The sequence below is a fragment of the Pogoniulus pusillus genome, chromosome 32 (assembly GCF_015220805.1).
Source record: "Pogoniulus pusillus isolate bPogPus1 chromosome 32, bPogPus1.pri, whole genome shotgun sequence".
NCBI lineage: Eukaryota > Metazoa > Chordata > Aves > Piciformes > Lybiidae > Pogoniulus > Pogoniulus pusillus.
In genome coordinates, this window is record NC_087295.1 from 2,031,712 (window position 1) to 2,052,598 (window position 20,887).

A 20,887-nucleotide genomic window follows, 5' to 3' on the forward strand; every position below is an offset into this window, starting at 1 on the left:
CTGTGGGGTTTCTTTTCCTCTCCATCTCTTGCTGTGGGGTTTCTTTTCCTCTCCTTCTCTTGCTGTGGGGTTTCTTTTCCTCTCCTTCTCTTGCTGTGGGGTTTCTTTTCCTCTCCTTCTCTTGCTTTGGGGTTTCTTTTCCTCTCCTTCTCTTGCTTTGGGGTTTCTTTTCCTCTCCTTCTCTTGCTTTGGGGTTTCTTTTCCTCTCCTTCTCTTGCTTTGGGGTTTCTTTTCCTCTCCTTCTCTTGCTTTGGGGTTTCTTTTCCTCTCCATCTCTTGCTTTGGGGTTTCTTTTCCTCTCCATCTCTTGCTTTGGGGTTTCTTTTCCTCTCCATCTCTTGGTTTGGGGTTTCTTTTTCTCTCTATCTCTTGCTTTGGTAGTTTTTTTCCTCTCCAACTCTTGCTTATTCTGATGGTTTTTTAAAAGGGCAGCTCTAAAATCTTCCCCTGAAGTTGTTATTTAGGTCTGTTTCTTAAACTTTGACTCTTAGATAGAAATTGAATTTGGATAGTCCAGAGAGGATGTGACATGAGCCTGGCTGCTCTAAAAGAGAGTGCTGCATTGCTTCAGCCTGGGCAGCTTACTCTGTCTTTGTAGCTGGAATGAAAAGGGTGGAGCAGACTAAAGGACTGTGGAATTCTGCAGTGCCCAGACAATGTGATCTTATCAGAACGTGATTATCCATACTGTCAAGATTGGAGATATCAACAGTAGCTGTACTTGCCTGTGACAGACTGGAAGGGGCACTGCACTCACAAAAGCATCTCTGGTATTCTGCAGATGGCAGAAGTTCACTCTGTGTAAAGCATTTCAGTTCATATTCTCTTCAGGAGCACTGCCAATGCCTCTTGGTGGTATTCTTGGGCAATCCTGCTGCTTAAGAAAATCGATTACACGTCCCATAGAGGTATCAGGGAAAGATATTTCAGCTGTCTTCATCACTAGAGAAGGTGCCAGAGCCCTGGAGCAGGCTGCCCAGAGAGGTTGTGCAGTCTCCTCCTCTGCAGACGTTCCAAACCCACCTGGATGTGTTCCTGTGTGACCTGCCCTGGGTGGTCCTGCTCTGGCAGGGGGCTTAGATTGGATGATCTTTCAAAGTCCCTTCCAAGCCCTGGCATGCTGTGGTTCTCTGATAAGGCTGGATGCATTCACTCATCTCCAGCTCTCCTCCCATTACTTTTTGAAGCTGGGGGATATTTAAACTTTGTTTAGGCTACATGATTTGCTGATTCTTGAAGAACCTGGCCTGAACATGCACTTTTTTTTTCCTGTTTTGCTCCTGTAGTTGGTGTCATTTGAAAAGAATCCTGCCCTAGGTCTGCAGCAGCCTTTGCCACACAAGGGGACATAGAATCATAGAATGGTTTAGGTTGGAAGGGACCTCAAAGCTCATCCAGTGCCAACAGGTCACTCAAGGCCTCATCCAGCCTGGCCTTGAACACCTCCAGGGAGGTTGTGGATGACATCTGCAATCCATAACCTCCCTGGGCGACCTGTGCCAGTGTCTCATCACCCTTACTGCAAAGAACCCTTTCCTGACATCTAGTTTGAATCTCCTCTCTGTCACTCGACCTTGTTGAATGTCATGAGGTTGGCCTGGGCACACTTCTGCAGCCTGTCCAGGTTCCTCTGGCTGGATTCCTGCCCTCTAGCAAGTCAGCTGTGCCACACAGCTTGGTGCCATCTGCAGACTTGCTGAGGCTGCACTGGTTCCTCTGTCCATGTCACCGACAAAGATGTCAAACAGCACTGGTGCTAGCACTGACCCCCGAGGAACATCACTTGGCACTGGTCTCCAGGTGGGCATTGTGCCCTTGATCACCACTCTCTGCATGCCACCATCCAGCCAGTTCTTCATCCAGCAGTGCTCCATGCAGCAAGTCTTTCCCTGTCAGTCTCAACAGCTGCAGTTATTAGCATTCCCTGTGTGCATTATGGTTCCCCTGACTATTTCTCCCTTCTCCTTTACATGATTTGCCATTGGAATGGGCTGCCCAGGGAGGTGGTGGAGTCACCATCCCTGGAGGTGTTCCAGAAAAGACTGGATGAGGCACTTAGTGCCACGGTCTGGTTGATTGGATAGGGCTGGGTGCTAGGTTGGACTGGCTGAGCTTGGAGATCTCTTCCAACCTGCTTGATTCTATGCTCTATGTGGTTTTAGTGTCCCTCTTCTCCCCTTTCTGTGGGTGATGTTCATTCTTGTCTGAGCACAGGAAGAAGCAATTACTGCTCCACTATTTCAGCGAGGTGACAGTGCGTGCAGAGGCGCAGCAGCTATGTAGGAAGTGCTACCAGTAGATCTGCCTGGCTGCTCTCCTGCTCTGCTCTTTCATTCCTCCAGCTTGCAGGCAGCCTGGCTGCCTCCACTGCTGCCTGTGATCCTTGAGAAGTTTGCATCTGTAGTTCAGACATGCCTACTGAATTTTCATAGGTGTTCAGACAGAGATGTTTAATGCAGGCTTTTGAGGTAGCTGTGACTTTGTGTTCTCTCTTCAAGTCAGAAGCTGAGTTAGGTTTTACCTGAGCACATAGCCACACAGATGCTTATGGATTAATTAGAACTGCTGCTTTTTCACACTGTGTCTATTTGTATGCTATGACAGATGCAGAACTGCAGAGGAAACTCATCTGTTCAAAGGATTTAGCCTGGAGAAGCTCAGGGCAGAGCTCATTGCTGGCTACAACTACCTGAAGGGAGGCTGTGGCCAGGTGGGGTTGGGCTCTGCTGCCAGGCAAGCAGCAACAGAAGAAGAGGACAGAGTCTGCAGCTGTGCCAGGAAAGGTCTAGGCTGGGTGTTAGAAGGAAGTTGTTGTCAGAGAGAGTGATTGGCATTGGAATGGGCTGCCCAGGGAGGTGGTGGAGTGGCTGTGCCTGGAGGTGTTGAAGCCAAGCCTGGCTGGGGCACTTAGTGCCATGGTCTGGTTGCTTGGCCAGGTCTGGGTGCTAGGTTGGGCTGGCTGAGCTTGGAGCTCTCTTCCAACCTGTTTGATTCTATGATCCTGTGACACTCTTTCATATCTGAGCTCTTTAATTATTCCAAAGAGGATCTCATTCTATGACCCTAATTCACAATCTGGTTTGGAAAACGATGAACTGTGCTGCTCTGAAGTGTTGCTGTACTCACAGGATGCTTGCAGCTGATTATATTTTTATGACTATATGTTCTCTGAAGTCGACACAGATAACCATTTTTTGGCCTCTAAATATAGCTCAGCGGTAACACAGAGTGTTTCATCCAGGGTCCAAGTCATGGAGCAACAAAAATGCCTGTGTTACAAGGTTTGAGTTCAAATGTTCAAGGGGTAGAGTTGGCTGTAATGGTATATCTGTGAAAAAAATAAGCCTGTGGTGAAGTTGGAACCCCAGTGCCAAAGCACAACATATAATTGGGCCTAATTTTTTCCATATGTATCAACAAAAACAGTCTTTGCTTCCACGGGAGATGAAAGCTTCCCTTTCTGTCATAGTTTTATTTTGTGTCTAATTCTTAACTCTTTCTAATTTCATAGGCTTTAAAAAAAAATAAAGAGAAAACCAACCCCAAAAAGCCAGACATGGCTAGATTTAGGGAGAGATGAGCTGTCACCCCTGGGTTGGGGTTTGTGCTTCTAATAGACAAGCCTTTTTGGGTGGGGAAGGGGAAACACGGCGGCTTCCCCTCCCCTGCCAAAAGGGCTACTATGCTCAAACCCTTCTGCAGTGCCTGCGAGCTCTCCAAGTTGGCCTGCAACAATCCGTTTGTGAATTGATTTAAATACCTCATTTAAAATAAATAATCTGCTGGAATTAGTGCCATAAATCTTCAGAGAGTGAGCCTGGGTATTTATACAGGATCGAAGGAGTGTTAAATACCTTTCTGTTCTGGTGCTGCTTTCCCCTCCGCTCAGCTCAGTGCTGAGTCCCAAATAGGAGATGCCTGTTTTCTTATGCATTTGTTCAGTTGTTTGATTTGGTGGCTGTCCAAATAATCTCTCATCCTCCTGACTCTAAGTTCAGCTAATAAGAGAGCTGAAGTCTGTAGAGTACTGATAGTATGGCTTTGCTTCACGTGGTAGTATTTTACCTTGTGTAAATTCACTATCAGCATGGCTGAGGTACTCTCTGCCTTGCATTTTGCCTCCTAGTAAAAGTAGGTTTAGGCATTTAATAAAGATTAAGCTCATCTTTGGTATCTACTCCTGATACTTTACACACATACCTTCTGGTACAACCTAGAGCTAATCCAGCTCCTAAGCAGGGTGTCCCTAGCATCTTTAAGGTAAGAATGTAGTGGCTGCTAGGTCCAAGTGCTTTGCCACACGTATAGGTCATCTCTTGCCACACCTCTCTGCTCTCCCAGTTGCTGAGACTGGAGGGGTCTGGCTGTGTTCAGAAAGTGGTTAGTTAGGGCTCTGCATGCTGCTTAAACAGCTTTCTTCTGTGTCTTCTAAGGGGGGGAAGGTAGACTGGGTGGGAATGTCTCACAGGATAGCAGTGGTGCCTTGCTGCTTTAGTGGGTCACCTCACTTCAACTCTAGTTCAATCTAGAATTTGTTTTGTAATTTATCCTTCCCTAACTGATGCCCTGGATAATAGAGAGATGTTTTTGGTCTCTGGAATTGCATCTCTATGGAATGGAAGCATAGGGAGAGGCTGAGGGAGCTGGGGGTGTGCAGCCTGCAGAAGAGGAGGCTCAGGGTAGAGCTTATTGCTGTCTGCAGCTACCTGAAGGGAGGCTGTAGCCAGGTGGGGTTGGGCTCTTCTCCCAGGCAACCAGCAAGAGAACAAGGGGACACAGTCTCAAATTGTGCCAGGGGAGGTCTGGGCTGGGTGTTAGAAGGAAGTTGTTGTCAGAGAGAGTGATTGGCATTGGAATGGGCTGCCCAGGAAGGTGGTGGAGTCTCTGTGGCTGGAGGTGTTGAAGCCAAGCCTGGCTGGGGCTCTTAGTGCCATGGTCTGCTTGACTGGACAGGGCTGGGTACTAGGTTGGGCTGGCTGAGCTTGGAGGTCTCTTCCAACCTGGTTGATTCTATGGCTCTGTGATTTTGCTCTGGGTGTGATTATTTAGCTAGGTCAGAGTTGACAGCTGCATTGCTAACAGAAGCAAATACTGCAGTGACTTCTGAGTGTCCCGTGTTGCCTGCTGTGCAGAGCTTACTTGGATGTGAGCTGAAACCATCTTCAGAGTTACTCTTCGTGGGCTTATTCAGGCTTGTTCAGCCTGGAGAAGAGAAGGCTCTAAGGAGACCTTAGAGCAGCCTTCCAGTCAGGGGACTACAAGAAGGCTGCAGAGGTACTGTTTGGAAAGGCCTGTAGGGGTAGGATGAGGGACAATGGTTTGCAATGAGAGAAGAGCAGATTTAGATTGGAAGATGGAACAAGTTCTGCACCATGAGAGTGGTAGAACACTGAAACAGATTGCTCAGGGAGGTAGTTGAGGCTCCATTCCTGGAGGTAGTCAGGGTCAGACTGGACAAGTCTCTGAGCAACCTGATCTAGTGGAGGATGTCTCTGCTGTCTGCAGGAGAGTTGGACTGGATGAGCTTTGGAGGTTCCTTCCAACCCATCTGTGATTTCTTGGTGGTTAGTTCTGTCTTTGTGTCTTATGAAGGCAATGCAGACAGTGCAGCATGCCCTTCCCAAGTGACTTTATCAGTTTTCCTTTTGGTAGGGATAAAACCAAAGCAGTCCCTCAAGCAATAGGAAGAAGCATTCCTCCAATGCAGCTAGAGAACAGCAAGCTAAAATCAAGGCAGGCATGTCTTGCTTTCAGTGGCCTGCTCCCACGGATCCCCACTGATGTGTTTGTGTAGGAGCAGTTTTTCTGCTGCTTGTTTAAGAGACTCCAGGAAAAGCAGGCAGCTCAGAAGAATGAGGTGAAGAAAACTTTGCTGCCTTGTTCTTGTTTCAGGTCAGCCAGAGAAACCTTCTCTCGGACTCTAGGTGACCGCAAATCCCAGGGCCCTCCTCTAGCAGCAGAAATCCTTTTGGATTTCTTCCAGAGGATTTCTTTGAGTCTTGCTGCAGGTCAGCCACCCGAGAAACAGGAGCTGCTGCTTGTGGTGTTCACAGCCTTCCTCCTTCGGTAGTCTGCTCCTGTCATTTGATTATGTTATCACAGGATCCCAGCAGGTCAGGGGCTGGAAAGGAACCTTGTCAGCTCATCCAGTCCAGCCCCCCTGCCAGAGCAGGATCACCTGTACCAGATCACACAGGAACACACCCAGGTGGGTTTTGAATATCTCCAGAGAGACTCTACAGCCTCCCTAGGCAGCCTGTTCCAGGGCTCTGTCACCCTCACAGGTTAAAACTTCCTCCTCATGTTTCCATGAAACCACGTATGCCTCAGCTTCCACCATTGCCCCTTCTGCTGGCACCAAGCTCAGCCTGGCTCCAGCCTCTTGGCACTCACCCTTTACATCTTTGTAAACCCAGCTCCCTCAGGCTCTCCTTGAAAGAGAGATGTTCCATTGCCTTCATCGTCTTCGTGGCTCTGTGATAGACTCTCTTAAGCAGTTACTTTAAGCCTTGGTCAGTTTCTCTTTCTGGGGAATGGCTGCAGTAGAGATGTGTACCCTACAAACTGCTGGAATCCTCATGCCACACAGTGGGATCCCAGCAGTGGATGTCAGAAGCATCCCAGCAGTGGCTATCAGAAGCAGGAGGGCTTGCTGTAGGCTCAGAGCGCTCTACTGGCTTGCCCTGGAAAATGCCCTGCTAGTCCAGGGCCCCTTCAGACAACTAAAAACCATATTCTTCCCACTCGGTTGTGTGTAATGAGATGTGCTGCAAACTGGATACACATCATCTATCACTTCCTCTTCTGCCAGCCACTTATTTACCTCCCTGAGTTACCTGCCCAAGTCACCTACACTGATCTTGTCACTTTATTGCCTGCAGCCTTGCAACTCTGCTCCTGCCTTTCCAGCAGCAGTTCCTCTCTCGCCATTTCTTGCTTGTCTCCCAGTTTTGGCAGTGTGTTCTTCCTCCAGCCTCTCAGCCTCCTCTTTGTAAACTCCATCATTTTGGACTCCTTTTCCCTTCTCAAACAGGATGTCTGAAGCCCGCAGTTAAGGAATGTAATTCTGGCCTGACTGAAATCAACTGGCCGAGGATTTTGCCATCTCTCTCGGTGCAGTTTTTCCCCTACTCGTGTGTTTGGGCACTGTTTGCATCTATAACTGTTACATATGGCTCTGTCTCATAAAAGAAAAATAAGCTGAACTTACTCCAGTCTCTGTATAGTCAGATGATTGATATATGACCAGCATTAGAGTAACAAAAAGAACATTCTCTGATGCACAGCTTGCTTTGATTACCGAGGTTTTCGGAACGTCCAAACGCCATACAAAATGAATAACAAACATCAGATGGTTGAAAAGTTAGCTCCAGAGTAAGTCGAGGCAATAATGCTTAGTAGCAGCTTGTTACGAAGGGTTCATCTTTTTCTATTAATGGAAAATGACACAAAGATGTCTTTAGGCCAGCACAGTATTTATCTTAGTAAGCGCCCAAAAGTGTGTGTGTGTGGAGGCAGCCGCACGCAGGCTAATCGCTTGCTTCCTTCGTCGTCCTGGCAAGAGCTCAGCACGGGAAAATTGTGACTAATGATTAGAAGAGAGAACACTGAAGCGTTTATCTTAACGGGCACTCCATCAGTGCAATCTTCAGAGGTGCCAAGCAAAGGAGTAAAATGCAGCTTGATTAACCTAAACAAGATAGAGTGGGAAGGAAGAAGGCAGCTCCTTTGAAATGTAAGTGACCAAAACCCCCTCTCCTCTTAGTACTTACAGGTTCTTATTCCATGTATTAGGAGCACAAACAGTCTATGTCCTCGCTCCTTCAACACAGAGTCAGTTGTGTGCACGTACAAGCACAGAACTGAAAGGAAAGGCAAGTCCATGGCATTCATCTGCTTTGGTTTTGGGGTGTTTTTTTCACTCCCTTAAAAAAAGAACACAAACCAACCAACCCAACAAGTAATATTTCTGGAGGAAATTTGACATCCTTTCTTCCCTTGTTTAAAACCAAGGGGAGTGTGTGTTTTTGTTTTGAGTAATGACTTGTGGCGTCTGATTGTATAAGAATTGCTCCATTGTTTGGGCAGTGTGACAGCCTCTTGTGTTTTAGAGATTTTGGGTTGGGTTTTTTTTCTCCCTGTCCTTCCTTCCCCCCCCCCCTTTATTTTTTTTTCAGGCAAATGGCTGTGGAGAATGGCAGCATTTCAAGATTATGAAACTGCTGCTGATGGTAATGGTTCTGTGATAATTAAACTGTCCACAGTGTCTCTCTTTTTTTTTTTTTCCTCTGTGAAACTGAGACAAGGGTAGTTGTGATTTCATCAAAGGCTTTGTCTGAGCCCTGGCAGCCTGCAAGGCAGAGCCTCTCTGCTAGCAGACTGAGTACCATCCTGAAGAGTGTTCACTCTGCATTTCCTTCATCAGCTGCATATTCATCACATTTCATGTTTGACCATCTCATCACAGGACCAGTCTGCTTCTTGGTGTTCTTTGTTGACAGAATAGCCAATTTCTCCTCTTAGTAGTAATGCACTAAAGCTGGCTCTTGGAGGCTCCTTAAGCTGAAGGTAGGGACCATGTTTGCCTCGGGAGTTTCATTCCTTGTGTGATCAGTTGTACAATACAGTAATACAGGGGTTTGGGGGGATGCAAAACAGCTAGATCTGAGTTCACAGAACCTTAGAGGTTGGATGGGACCTCCAGAGGTCGAGTCCAATCCCTCCTGCCAAGCAGGGTCACCCAGGGTGATCCACACAGGAATGCATCCAGGAGGGGGTTGAAAGCCTTCAGAGAAGGAGGCTTCACAGCCTCTCTGGGCAGCCTCTTCCAAGGCTCTGGCACCCTCACTGGAAATCAGTTTCTCCTCATGTTGAGGTGAAACCTTCTCTGTTCCAGTTTGTAGCTGCTGCTCCTTGGCTTACTGCTGCTGACCACCAAAAAGAGCTTGGTCCCATCCACTTGACAGCCACCCCTCAGATGTTTGCATACATTGATCAGATCCCTTCTCAGCCTTCTCTTCTCCAGACTAAACAGCCCCAGGGCTCTCAGGCTCTCTCCGTAGGGGAGAGCTCAAGTCCTTCAGTCATCCTCGTGGCTCTCTGCTGGACTCTCTCCAGAAGGTCCCTGTCTCTCTTGAACTGGGGAGCCCAAAACTGGACACAGTATTCCAGGTGTGGTCTCACTAGGGCAGATTAGAGGGGAAGAAGAACCTCCCTAGCCCTGCTGGCCACGCTTCTCTTGCTGCACCCTAGAGTGCCATTGGCCAGAAGGGCACATTGCCACCCCATGGAGAACTTGATGCCCACCAACACTCCAAGATCTTTAGGAGTTCTTCAGGAAGGAAGGAGAGCCTACTGATCTAAGAGGCATCCCACTTAAAATGCTGTCATTTTTAAGAGGAAACAAAGAGTTGGCCTTTAAAAGCTTTTTGAACTAGAGTCTGTGGCAGAAAAGAAGGAGCTCTGGACAGGACTCGATGTGCTGTGTGTGAAAGGAATTGGGAAGGAATTGCTGGTTTACAAACTTTGAACCAGCACAGAAGTACAAGTTAATGTTGTACAGCTTCCAGAGTGAGGAAAACAGAGAAGCAGCTAATACAGTTTCCAGAAAAGAGGAAGATAGGCACTTAGAGGAAAATACGTAGTGACCACATGCAGCCTGGAATGAGAGGAGTGCCCTGGGTGGAGTTTTGGCTTCTCGGCATGAGTGGCAATCTCTCTCTGTGAATGGTTCCTGATCTGTGGTGATGGGCAGCACAGGGAAGGAAAATGGGCCAGGTTTCCCCAGGAGTTATGGCATGTGTGGTGTTTGGATGTGTGTGCTCTGGTACAATCACCAGAGTTCACTGCTGAGGTTGCATCTGAGTAGAGTAGGCTGTGTTTTGATCAGTCTTTAGGCTGGTGAGCGTTCAGTCGCTCACCAAATTGCACTTCAATCTTGGGGCAACATTTGCTGTGTGAAACTCTTATTCTGTGCTGTTCTCGTGTTCTTTCTAAAGAACACATATTCTATGTGGTTTGACTTAAATCAAGCACATATTCTTATATATAGATGGCAATTAGAGTGAGTACATACAGGGCAGAGGTTGGTACTTCCATCCTTTTGACCGCAGCTGCCTCTGTCTCTGTATGGTTACTTCATAACACAGCAGCAGTCAGACATGCTCAAGGTTAAAAACAGTTTCTCACAGTAGTGTTATACAACCTATAACTAGATAGCAACCCCCAAAGTGCACTCAATGCATAAAAATTCCTCTCAGTCTGCCTGGGATAAAGCGATGCTGAAGTGGAGTAGCTGTGACCTTTTACATATCCCTGTCCTCAGTACTCTCTGGAGTTAGAATCATAGAATTAACCAGGCTGGAAGAGAGCTCCAGGCTCAGCCAGCACAACCTAGCACCCAGCCCTGCCCAACCAACCAGACCATGGCACTAAGTGCCCCAGCCAGGCTTGGCTTTAACACCTCCAGGCACAGTGACTCCACCACTTCCCTGGGCAGCCCATTCCAATGCCAATCCCTCTCTTGGCTAACATCCAGCCTAAACCTCCCCTGGCACAGCTTGAGGCTGTGTCCCCTTCTTCTGCTGCTGGCTGCCTGGCAGAAGAGCCCAACCCCACCTGGCTACAGCCTCCCACCAGGTAGCTGCAGACAGCAATGAGGTCTGCCCTGAGCCTCCTCTTCTGCAGGCTGCACACCCCCAGCTCCCTCAGCCTCTCCTCATAAGGTTTATGTTCCAGGCCTTTCACCTAGTTGGTTTTAATCTACTGAAGTTATCCCTGTCATGGATCACAGATGCTCTGATCTTTGAGAGCAGCACAGTTTGAATTGTCAAGAGTGCCTTTGGAAGCAGAGGTGAAGTTGAGGCAGAAAGAGTGAGGTGTTGGTGTGCTTTGTCCCCTGTGGCTCTGAAATGCTTACTCCAGTTGAAAGTGAACTCTGGAATGGCAAAGGTCTTAAAAATAAAAACATAAACAGAAGAAGAAAAACCTGCAAGAAACTTACTTCGAGGGAAGATTTATGCAGGTTTTTGGTTGATTCAAGTTGCTTCACCCATCCTTAGGAACACTTAACAGTACTTTGGGTTTCTATAGCACCTTTCATCCACGAACCTCAAAGGACTTTGTGGGCATTAATTTAATTAAGTTTCACAGCACTCCTGGAACTCAGTAATGTTTAAATAAGGATCACTTCACCCAGCACTGAAACGGAGCTACCCTAAGGGTGGAATGTGGTGGGTACAGAGCAACACTACACAGCAGTGTAGGAGAGAGCATGAAGGAAATGGCTGTGTCCCACTGAGACTGCAGGGTGAATCTTGTTGGGCAGCACAACTCTTTGCTTCCTCCTCTTCCTTCCTACTTGTAAGTGTAATTTCACCATCTTTTTAATGACTGTGAGGGGCTGAGAACTTAAAATCTTAGAACAGATTCATAGGAGCATTTTGGTTGGAAGGGACCTTTAAGATCAAGTCCAGCCCTGCCAGGTCACCACTAAACCGTGGCTCTCAGGTCCACATCTACACACCTTTTAAATCCTTCCAGGGGTGTTGACTCTGCCACTTCCTTGAGCAGCCTGTTTCAGAGCTTTACAATCCTTTCAGTGAAAAAGATTTTCCTCGTGTCCAACCTAAACCTCTCCTTGGCCAATTTGGGGCCATTTCTTCTTGTCCTGTCGTTTGCTACCGGGGAGAAAAGACTGCCCCCACACATTGTTCCAACCCCCTTTCAGGTAGTTGAAGAGAGCAAGAAGGTCTCCCCTGAGCCTTCCTTTTCTCCAGCCTGTTCCTTCAGCCACTTCTCATAAGACTTATGCTCTAAACCCTTCACCAGCTTTCTTACCCTTCTCTGGATCTTCTGGGTCTTTGCCTAGCTGTGACTTAGCTGGAAGTGCTGCCATGCTCCCTTCAGTGAGCTGTCCCCTCTAATAAGCACAGTTTCTGTTGCTTTCATGTTCTTGGCAGTTTGATACTGATTTGAAGAGTGTCTTACTGATACTGGTTTAAAGAGTCACCTGCCCTGTCATCAGTGGTGAACTGGCAGCAGCTTTATTCCTTGGAAGCTCACCACGTCAAGTACCACACTGGTTTGTCTCAGTTGTGTTTATAAGGTCTGGATGGGATCACAGCACCAAGCTGCAGTTATCCTTTCTCATCACAGAATCAGAGACTGGATTAGGTTGGAAGGATCCTTCAAAAAGATCATCTGGTTTTAGACCCCATGCTCTAGAGGTTGAAACCCAAGGGCTCAGTCTGAAGTACACCAGCATGACCCAAAAGGAGCTGGTTTGCATCTTACCCAGCGTCACAGGGAGCCGGAGAAGAACTGGATAAAAGGCACATTCATGCCATGGTGCCAAAACCAGAGCTGGGCTGTTGTTTCTGGGAGCTGATTTAGTTGTCAAGTAAAATAACTGAGCTAATGTACCAAAGCCTTAGCCCCACAACAAATCAAGTGCTGTGTAATAGAGATGTGCCTGTTTGTGGCTGGTGTGCACTGAAGGAGTAGCAGCTTATGGAATCTGAACTGTCACCATGCTCTGCGTGGCTGGTACCCAAGCTAGAAAACATAACTGATGTGGGCAGAGGAGGAAGGGATTTATGCCAGTGGTGCTTTGGGAAGCTGAGTTGGGGCATTCATAGGTCAGCAGTGCATTGCTTACCAAGGACAGGAGGGATATTTTTCCTGGTGTCTGCAGTGATGACATTGTCTGGAGGTAAGAAGTTGCTGTAAGAACTCTCACTATTTGCATCTTTTCCATCACACTTCACATCTCGCTTAGAATCATAGAATCAGTCAGGGTTGGAAGGGACCACAAGGATCATCTAGTTCCAATCCCCTTGCCATAGGCAGGGACACCCTACCCTCGACCAGGCTGGCCAGAGCCTCATCCAGCCTGTCCTTAAACACCTCCTGGGACGGGGCCTCTATTTGTGTATGTGGGGCCACACTGGTGTATGTGTTGTTTTAGTAACCCAGCCAGGTGCTGGATGTACCAATTAAACGTGGGGTTGGTTTTAAAGAAGTCTTCTATTTTTATCTTCATCACATGCATTTACCCTTTTAAATTGCCCTCTCTTTTTTTGAGGTGACACTGGCAATCTCCTGCCTTCTGGGTAAATGGTGTCGAGGGAATATCAAGAGAAATCCTGTTCTGTTGTAACCAAGGGGCAGGTGGTTTGCATTATAAGCTCCTTCCCTGCCAGCAGCCTCCCACAGCTGAACAGCTCTACTCATCCCTGCCCTTTCTGGTGGGGAATGTACAGAGGAAGGAGAACACAGCCCTGAAAGATAAGGGATTACTCAAATGGCTTCTGTCACAGTTTGGGGATTAGGTTCAGTTATGAATCCATTTATTTTGTGTGTTCTGTTTGTACTTGCAGCAGTCATGAATGAGGACATTCTGCTGGCAAGAATTTGGTACCTGAGGAGCAGTGGTGGAAGCAGAGTGTCTGGAAGGGTGCAGGAAAGCAATCTAACCATTTTGGTGTCATGTGTCTCTTACCTGCTGGAACAATGGGGGCCTTTTGCAAGCAGTTGTCCATACCTGTGCCATGTCCTCCTAGCAAAAATGATCAACGATATTGAGTGAGATTGGGGTAACCTTGAACTCCTTTGGGGCTTGAAGTGCTACACAGGCTTTGGAAATGCTGTTTCACTCAGTTTTGCTCCGTGGGCAAGTTGTTGTTTCAAGCAATTTTAAGTGAGCAATTCTAAGCAGGCATTTAAACTAGAGATTTTATTTACAGCCTGAAGCTTAATTGGGTAGAAAGAAAGAGTCCCAAAGGTAATTAAAGCAGTTAAGTTAAAATGTCATGAGATACCTATGAAATGATGAAATGGATGGATTTGTGGGCATAGATGGATCAAGAGTGATGGAGGTCTCGGGGACAGATGGATCAGGGGTGATGGAGCTCCTGGGGACAGATGGATCAGGGGTGATGGAGCTCTTGGGGACAGATGGATCAGGGGTGATGGAGCTCTTGGGGACAGATGGATTGGGGTGATGGAGCTCCTGGGGACAGATGGATCAGGGTGATGGAGCTCTTCTGTGGAGACAGGTTGGGAGAGTTTGGGGAGAGTCTGAAGAACTGAAGGCAATGGAGAGACTTCAGAGCAGCCTTCAAGTACTTGGAGGAGGCCTGCGGGGTAGCTGGAGAGGGACCTTTTACAAAGGCATGTCCTGACAGGACTAGGGGTAATGGTTTCCAACTAGAAGCAGCTGATCTACATTAGACAATAGAAGAAATTCTTCACCATGAGAGGATGGTGAGGCACTGGAACATGTTGCCCAGATAAGTTACGGAGGCTTCAAGCCTGGAAGTGCTCAAAGCCAGGCTGGGTGGGCCCTTGAGCAGCCTGATCTAGCAGGAGGTGTCCCTGTTCATGGTATGGGGCTGGAACTCGATGATATTAAGGTCTCTTCCAACGTAGACAGTTCTGTGTTTACACTATGTTTATGACATTCCAGTATTACATGCAGTTACCTGCAATAAAACATACAATATTATTTCCTAGATGGAAAAAAGGAGGGGGGAAAGGAATCCTACCATTCTAATTCACCAGGTGCTTTTTACACTTAGCAGTAAAATATTAGTCCTAGCCACAGAGAAATCTCTGGGGAAAAAAGAAGTTGTTCTTTAAATGTAATATTCCAGAGTCATTTTTGTTCCTGTGTGTGCATTCCCTATTGCAGGAAAGCAGTCAAACTTTCAGACTTCTTCCCAGGTTGGTTTTCTTCCTCTTCCAGAAATAGCTGGCCCCTGGGTCATTGGTTTGGAATGAGCTTCCACTTCATTTACACAGCCGTAGGGAAATTGGGCTTTATCTAGTTCAGTGATGGAACAAATCTATCTTACTGTTCAGCAGATGCTTCAAAGCAGAAATCTCAGCTTAGCTGGCAGCAAAACTGACCTGTGGCTTAGGTACCAGAGAACATCTTGCCTCAGCTCCTAGCCCTTCTGGTCACCCTGTGTGATATTCCTGTTCCTTGGTGTTGGTTTTATTGTTATTTATTTATTATTTGTTCCTGCGTTGGTTTTAGGTTTGCAAATCAAATACAAACCAGGTGGTGAAATGCTGAAGAGCTAAACTAGAGTCAGGAGGTGGTTAGAAACAAAATAGCAGTAGCCTGCTGTTGTTCAGCCAGATGACTCCAGCAGCAGATCTGATCCCAGTGGCTCTGCATATCTAACTTAAGAAGCTGCTGGCTTTAGTAACAGCATCATAGAACCAGACAGGTAGGTTGGACCAGCTGAGCCTGGAGGTCTCTTCTAACTTCCTTAATTCTGTGCTAAGTCTTTACTTTATAAAATGCCAATTCACTTTACCAAGACCCTCAGATCTGCACTCTGCTCTTCAGTGACTGATGCAGCACAGGGCAGAGTTCCTATCCCCTAGTTATAGCCAGCAAAGCAAAATGTAGAAGTTCCTGATGAATGGAAGGAAAAAGTTTTTTGTTGTGAGGGTGCAACAGGCTGCCCAGAGAGGTTGTGGATTCTCCTCCTCTGGAGACACATTCCTGTGTGACCTGCTCTAGGTCATCCTGCTTTGGCAGGGGGGTTGGACTGGATCTGTTGAGGTCACTTCCAACCCCTACCATTCAGTGATTTCACAAAGAAGCTGGTCTGGCAGTAGGGTAACTCAGTAAAGCAGAAGTTTGCATAAGCCATCTGGCTTCCAAACGTACTTGGAAGACAGAGGGGAGGGTCCACCAGGTTGTTGCTGTACCCTGTGGAGAAACACATGCTGCAAGTGCAGAAGAGCAGAGTGAAGCAAGCATCCTTTCTGCCTCCTGAGTGCCATCAGTGCTCGCTGGCTGGGTGGGGAACTATCCTTGTTGGGCAGAGCTTGCTTGGGTGTCTGCTTTATGTAGACTTAATCCTTCTAGTCTGGGGGAACTGAACTGGCTGGCCAAGCAAGAACAATTGCAGTGGGCAACGTCTGTTCTGTTCCAGATCATTATTGCCTACTTTGTATGATGCTGGCTGTGAGATGAAGTGCTCTGTAATGTGTCTATTACAGCTATTTTATATTTTTTTAACTTCCTCTTCTCTTTTGTTTGATGTAAAGTAGAGATGAACAAAACCAGATAATGGTTTTAGAAGCTGATGTGTTGCACATGTACGTGGCTGGAAGCAGAAGCAAGAAAAACCTGGACCTAGAAATAATGGGCAAACTTTGGGGCAGAAACTTCCTTACAGATGTGATTCGTTCTTCACTTGAGGGTTTTTGCACTGAAAAAAATCTCAGCTTGGAGTTCAGGATTTGCTGAATAAATTATTGGGTAAAATTCTCTATGCTTCTGTAGCATTCCCAGCATCTGAGATGGTTAATGTATTCAGATCAGTTTGGATGAGGCCTCGAGCAACCTGTTCTAGTGGGAGGTGTCCCTGCCTATGGCAGGTGTTTGGAACTGGATGATCCTTGAGGTACTTTCCCACCTAACCCAGTCTATGATTCTGTGATCATCATAGTTCTTCAGGATCACAGAATTGTCAGGGCTGGATCTCAAGGATCACCTAGTTTCAACCCCCGTACCGTGGGCAGGGATACTTCCCACTAGATCAAGTTGCCCAGAGCCACATCTACCCTGGCCTTAAAAACCTCCAGGGATGAGGCTTCCACCTGGGCAACCTGTGCCAGTGTTTCACCACCCTCATGCTGAAGAACTTCTTCCCAGCATCCAATCTAAATCTGCTCTTCTCTAGTAGGAAGCAGCTGGGAGGTGCTAGCTAGGAAGAACTTCTTCCCAGCATCCAATCTAAATCTGCTCTTCTCTAGTAGGAAGCAGCTGGGAGGTGCTAGCTAGGAAGAACTTCTTCCCAGCATCCAATCTAAATCTGCTCTTCTCTAGTAGGAAGCAGCTGGGAGGTGCTAGCTAGGAAGAACTTCTTCCCAGCATCCAATCTAAATCTGCCCTTCTCTAGTAGGAAGCAGCTGGGAAGTGCTAGCTCAAAGATAAGACACAGTGAAAGTCACACAGTATCACCAAGGTTGGAAGAGACCTCATAGATCATCAAGTCCAACCCTTTACCACAGAGCTCAAGGCTAGACCATGGCACCAAGTGCCAGTCTAGCATCAACCCTCAGGCTGCTGTGTCTGCTGCTCTGCTCAGCGATGTCGAGCCTGGGGGGCTGACTTTTCAGCCTTGTGGCTGCCATGGAAGGGTGGGATTATTGAATGATGGCCTTGGAGTTGGCTCGTGGGTTGAAGAGGAGCTGTTGAATTTCATGTCAGGAGAGAAGTAAGAGAGACTGTGTTCTGCATGCAGCTCTGTCTTGCACCTAGAGCTACAATGCTCAGGGCACTTCAGATGGCTGCAGCCTGAGTGGGGGTTGAATAAATAAGCTGTGAAGTGCAGTTATCAACCACTCGGTCCAACAAAACACAAGGCTGCCTTTTTCACGTAGCCTTGGCCTTCTCAGAGGTGCCAGAGGAGGAACTTCAGTATTAAGGGTGTTGAAAATAGCTAGTAAAGCAGAAGCCAATGCTAATAAACAGCATTGGAAGTGCCCTAAGTGGTTTAAGCATGGTCTGGATGATTGTTATTACTGTGCAATCAAACAGCCAAGCCTGGCTTTGAATGGCTGCGCGGAGTGGCCGTCAATGAAAATCCTTCAGGCTGCACTGCAGACAGAGGCATGGGTGTGGTTGTGGTGAACTCCCCCAGCCGTTGCTTTGAATGCTCTTGCAGCTGCAGAGCAGGGTGTTAGAGGAGTTTTTCAGAATCTGGCAGATTTCAGTTTGATTTGGATATTTTTTATGTACCTTGGCAGGAGCGCAGGTCCCTGCAGCCATACAGCAATCTGCATTAGTGGCTGAAGTAACACCTACCGGTGAGACAGTCCCTGAGTAACAGCCTGCTGTTGACTCATGGCTTCAGGTGACTCATAGTCCCAATTGAGCTTTGCAGGTCACTTTTTATTCCCATCCTGAAGCCCCATGCCAGTGCCTGTTGTGATTTCAGTACCTATTGATTAAGAAAGTAGAGGCTGTGCTTTGGTGTGGAAGGACAAATGAGCATGTATTGGTTCTAGTTCAAGCTTCCCACAGACTCCACAAACAGCTAACAGAACCAGTACATTCATAGGATGCTTTCCCCTCTTCCTTTCCCTTTGGAAAGAAAGGAATTGGATGTAGAGAAGAAAAGGGATAAAAACACCCAAAGAGCAGTCGGGCTTTGGTGTGGGAGTTAAAAGAAAAAACTGTAACAGTAAATAAAAGGTATTTAAGGTATAGAATCATAGAATCATCCAGGTTGGGAGAGACCTCCCAGCTCAGCCAGTCCAACCTAGCACCCAGCCCTGTCCAGTCAAGCAGACCATGGCACTAAGTGCCCCAGCCAGGCTTGGCTTCAACACCTCCAGCCACAGAGACTCCACCACCTCCCTGGGCAGCCCATTCCAATGCCAATCACTCTCTCTGACAACAACTTCCTAACAACATCCAGCCTAGACCTCCCCTGGCACAGCTTCAGGCTCTGTCCCCTTGTTCTGTTGCTGGGTGCCTGGCAGCAGAGCCCAACCCCACCTGGCTACAGCCTCCCTTCAGGTAGTTGCAGCCAGCAATGAGCTCTGCCCTGAGCCTCCTTTGCTGCAGGCTGCACCCCCCCAGCTCCCTCAGCCTCTCCTCACAGGGCTGTGCTCCAGGCCCCTCCCCAGCCTTGCTGCCCTTCTCCAAACATCTTCCAGCACCTCAACATCTCTCTTGAATGGAGGAATTCAAGGTGTGGCCTGAGCAGTGCTGAGTTACAAAGAGGTGTAGGGAAGGGAAACAAGATACAGATATGTATATACCACCAGATTGATGGCAAGGGGTGGAGATAGATTCAGGCAGTGGCTGTCCACTATGTGGTAGAATGGCCAGGTGGTAAGTCAGGAGCAGCAGGAACAAAGGTGCTGCTGGCAGGCAGGGAGGGCACAAAGAGAGAAATAAAAACAGAGGAACTTCTGTTTCTAGGAGGCTGGACAGAAAGTGGGAGTGGGCTAACCACTACACCTGGGGCCAGGTTCAGACCACCCCCAGGAGGGTTAACCCTTTACAGAGCCCATACCTTCAGGTAAGCTGTATCAGAGCCTCACCTGATTTCCATCAGTTGAAGTTAATTAAAAGCATTTATCTGCACTTACCAAAAAAAAGAGATGGCCAAGCAAAGCTGTCTGTAGACTGTGCTCGTTACAAAACTGTGGAGTCATTTGGGTTGGAGAAGACTTTTTGACATCCTTGAGTCCAACTGCAGAGCTCAGTGTGTCAAAATGACATGACAAGATCTCGCAGAGATAAGTGCTTTACTTCAAACTGCATCCAGGCTTTATCATCCTCTGTTTCATTGGTGTCTCGCCTGGAAAAACAGAGGAGGCTTAAAATCTGCCAGAGCTGAGTGCTGTCACATGAAGGTGGCACTGCATGCCAGGTAAAGGGAGTTCTAGTTCACACTGAAGAGAAAGCATAAAGGGAGAGAACATTTTAATCCTGGAATCAGGAAGGTACAGGAGTATCAGAAGTGCTTCTTGGAAGCAATTCAAAACAGCCTTGGCTTTCCTTGCTAAGTGGTGTTGCAGCATCTCTGAAGATAGGCATCTCAAAGTGATCCAGCTTAATATTACAAACACGAAGTCACTTCACTTGTCATCCCATGTGATAGGTAAGAGCAGAGCTGGGTCTGTGTGCAGTCTGGAACTCGTTAGAGCGCCTGCCTGGCCTGGCCTGAGCTCCTCAGTCTGGTGGGGCATATGGAATCCTGCAGGCAGAGACCCTGGCAGCACCGTTTTAGTCTCCCTGCCCGAGTGGAGCAGCTCTGGCTGCGTTAGGCACGAGTCAGCAGACCCTTCCACCCCGCTTAGAGGAAACGTCTGTCTTGAGCCACTTGGTGTAGTCCTTAGTGCAGCCCATGAAATGAGATGCTACTGCCTGGACCTCTTTCAGAAGTGCTCCTGTTTTACTGCCTTCCAAAGGCAGGAGAGCAAAGGCTAGGTGCTGCTTTAACGAGTGTCTTTGAAACTTCATTACACGCTGCTGTTCATGTGTTTTACTCTTCTCTCCTTCAGCATCTGTGGTAGAAAAGAGTATTGCTTAAAAATGCCATTTGATCATCTGCTTTTCATCTGCACCACTGTGCTCTTCACACTTCCACAGCCACCTCTTCCTGCTGGCCCTTTTCCTGCAGATGGTTGTATCTTTGCACCTTTAGCTGGAAAAAAACCCCAAAACGTTAAGGATGATGTTTTGTTTTCTTGGTTAATATCAGTTTGTGGACTGCAGACCATGACAGGTTGGAAAACATTTCCTGTGGTTCCAAGTAAGGGTTAAAAGCAGAAGTTGCCCACCAGAGCTTACTTGACACGCAGCTCCCTTCAAAACATCTTGCAGGTGATGAGTATTGCCTTTCTTCTGACAAAGTCTCTGACTGGAGCAGTGAGACCTCGAAACTGCAAAAGCATTGAGAGAGGAGCAGCAGCATCCAGCTTGTTTCAAGCCCCTATCAGAGGCACATCATAGGCAGACGCAGTGGGATCGTGTCCATGCTTTGATGAATCTACTTCTGCTGTATTTAGATTTCTCTTCTGCTGCACCAGAGTCTCACAATAACATATCTTTGCTTGTTTTTCCCCCCCAAACTATCACCTAGAGAGGCTCCAATGGAGCTTTTGGAGCTCAGTGTGGACTTTGATGTGAAGCTTTCCTGCAGTGAGAGATCAGAAATGCCACATGTAAAAGCAGAGATTCCTTTGAGATCTCTTTGGAGACAGAGGAGCATCTGTTTCCCAAGAAGGTTTGAAACAAAATCATCTAGAGTTGAGTGTAACAGATGATTTAGGTGTTCCCTTGGGTGGTGCCACCAGATTCTTTCTAAATGGGAAATCCATACCAGCATTGCTTCTAAATCAT

The 20,887-nt window shown here is 47.4% G+C and overlaps 1 protein-coding gene across 9 annotated transcripts in view; it reads left to right on the top strand.

Moving 5' to 3' along the window:
• Positions 1 to 20,887, top strand: part of BBS9 (Bardet-Biedl syndrome 9) — a 230,463-nt gene that overhangs the window by 195,982 nt on the left and 13,594 nt on the right. For 5 of the 9 annotated variants that reach the window (XM_064169876.1, XM_064169882.1, XM_064169877.1 and 2 more), the window contains one exon: positions 13,380 to 13,608. The exons of the other annotated variants lie outside the window; for them this stretch is intronic. In XM_064169876.1, coding sequence (XP_064025946.1) covers positions 13,380 to 13,588 — 209 coding nt within the window. In that variant the 3' untranslated portion in view covers positions 13,589 to 13,608. Of the gene's footprint in view, positions 1 to 13,379; positions 13,609 to 20,887 lie in introns of those variants that run through there. 9 annotated transcript variants of the gene reach the window in all.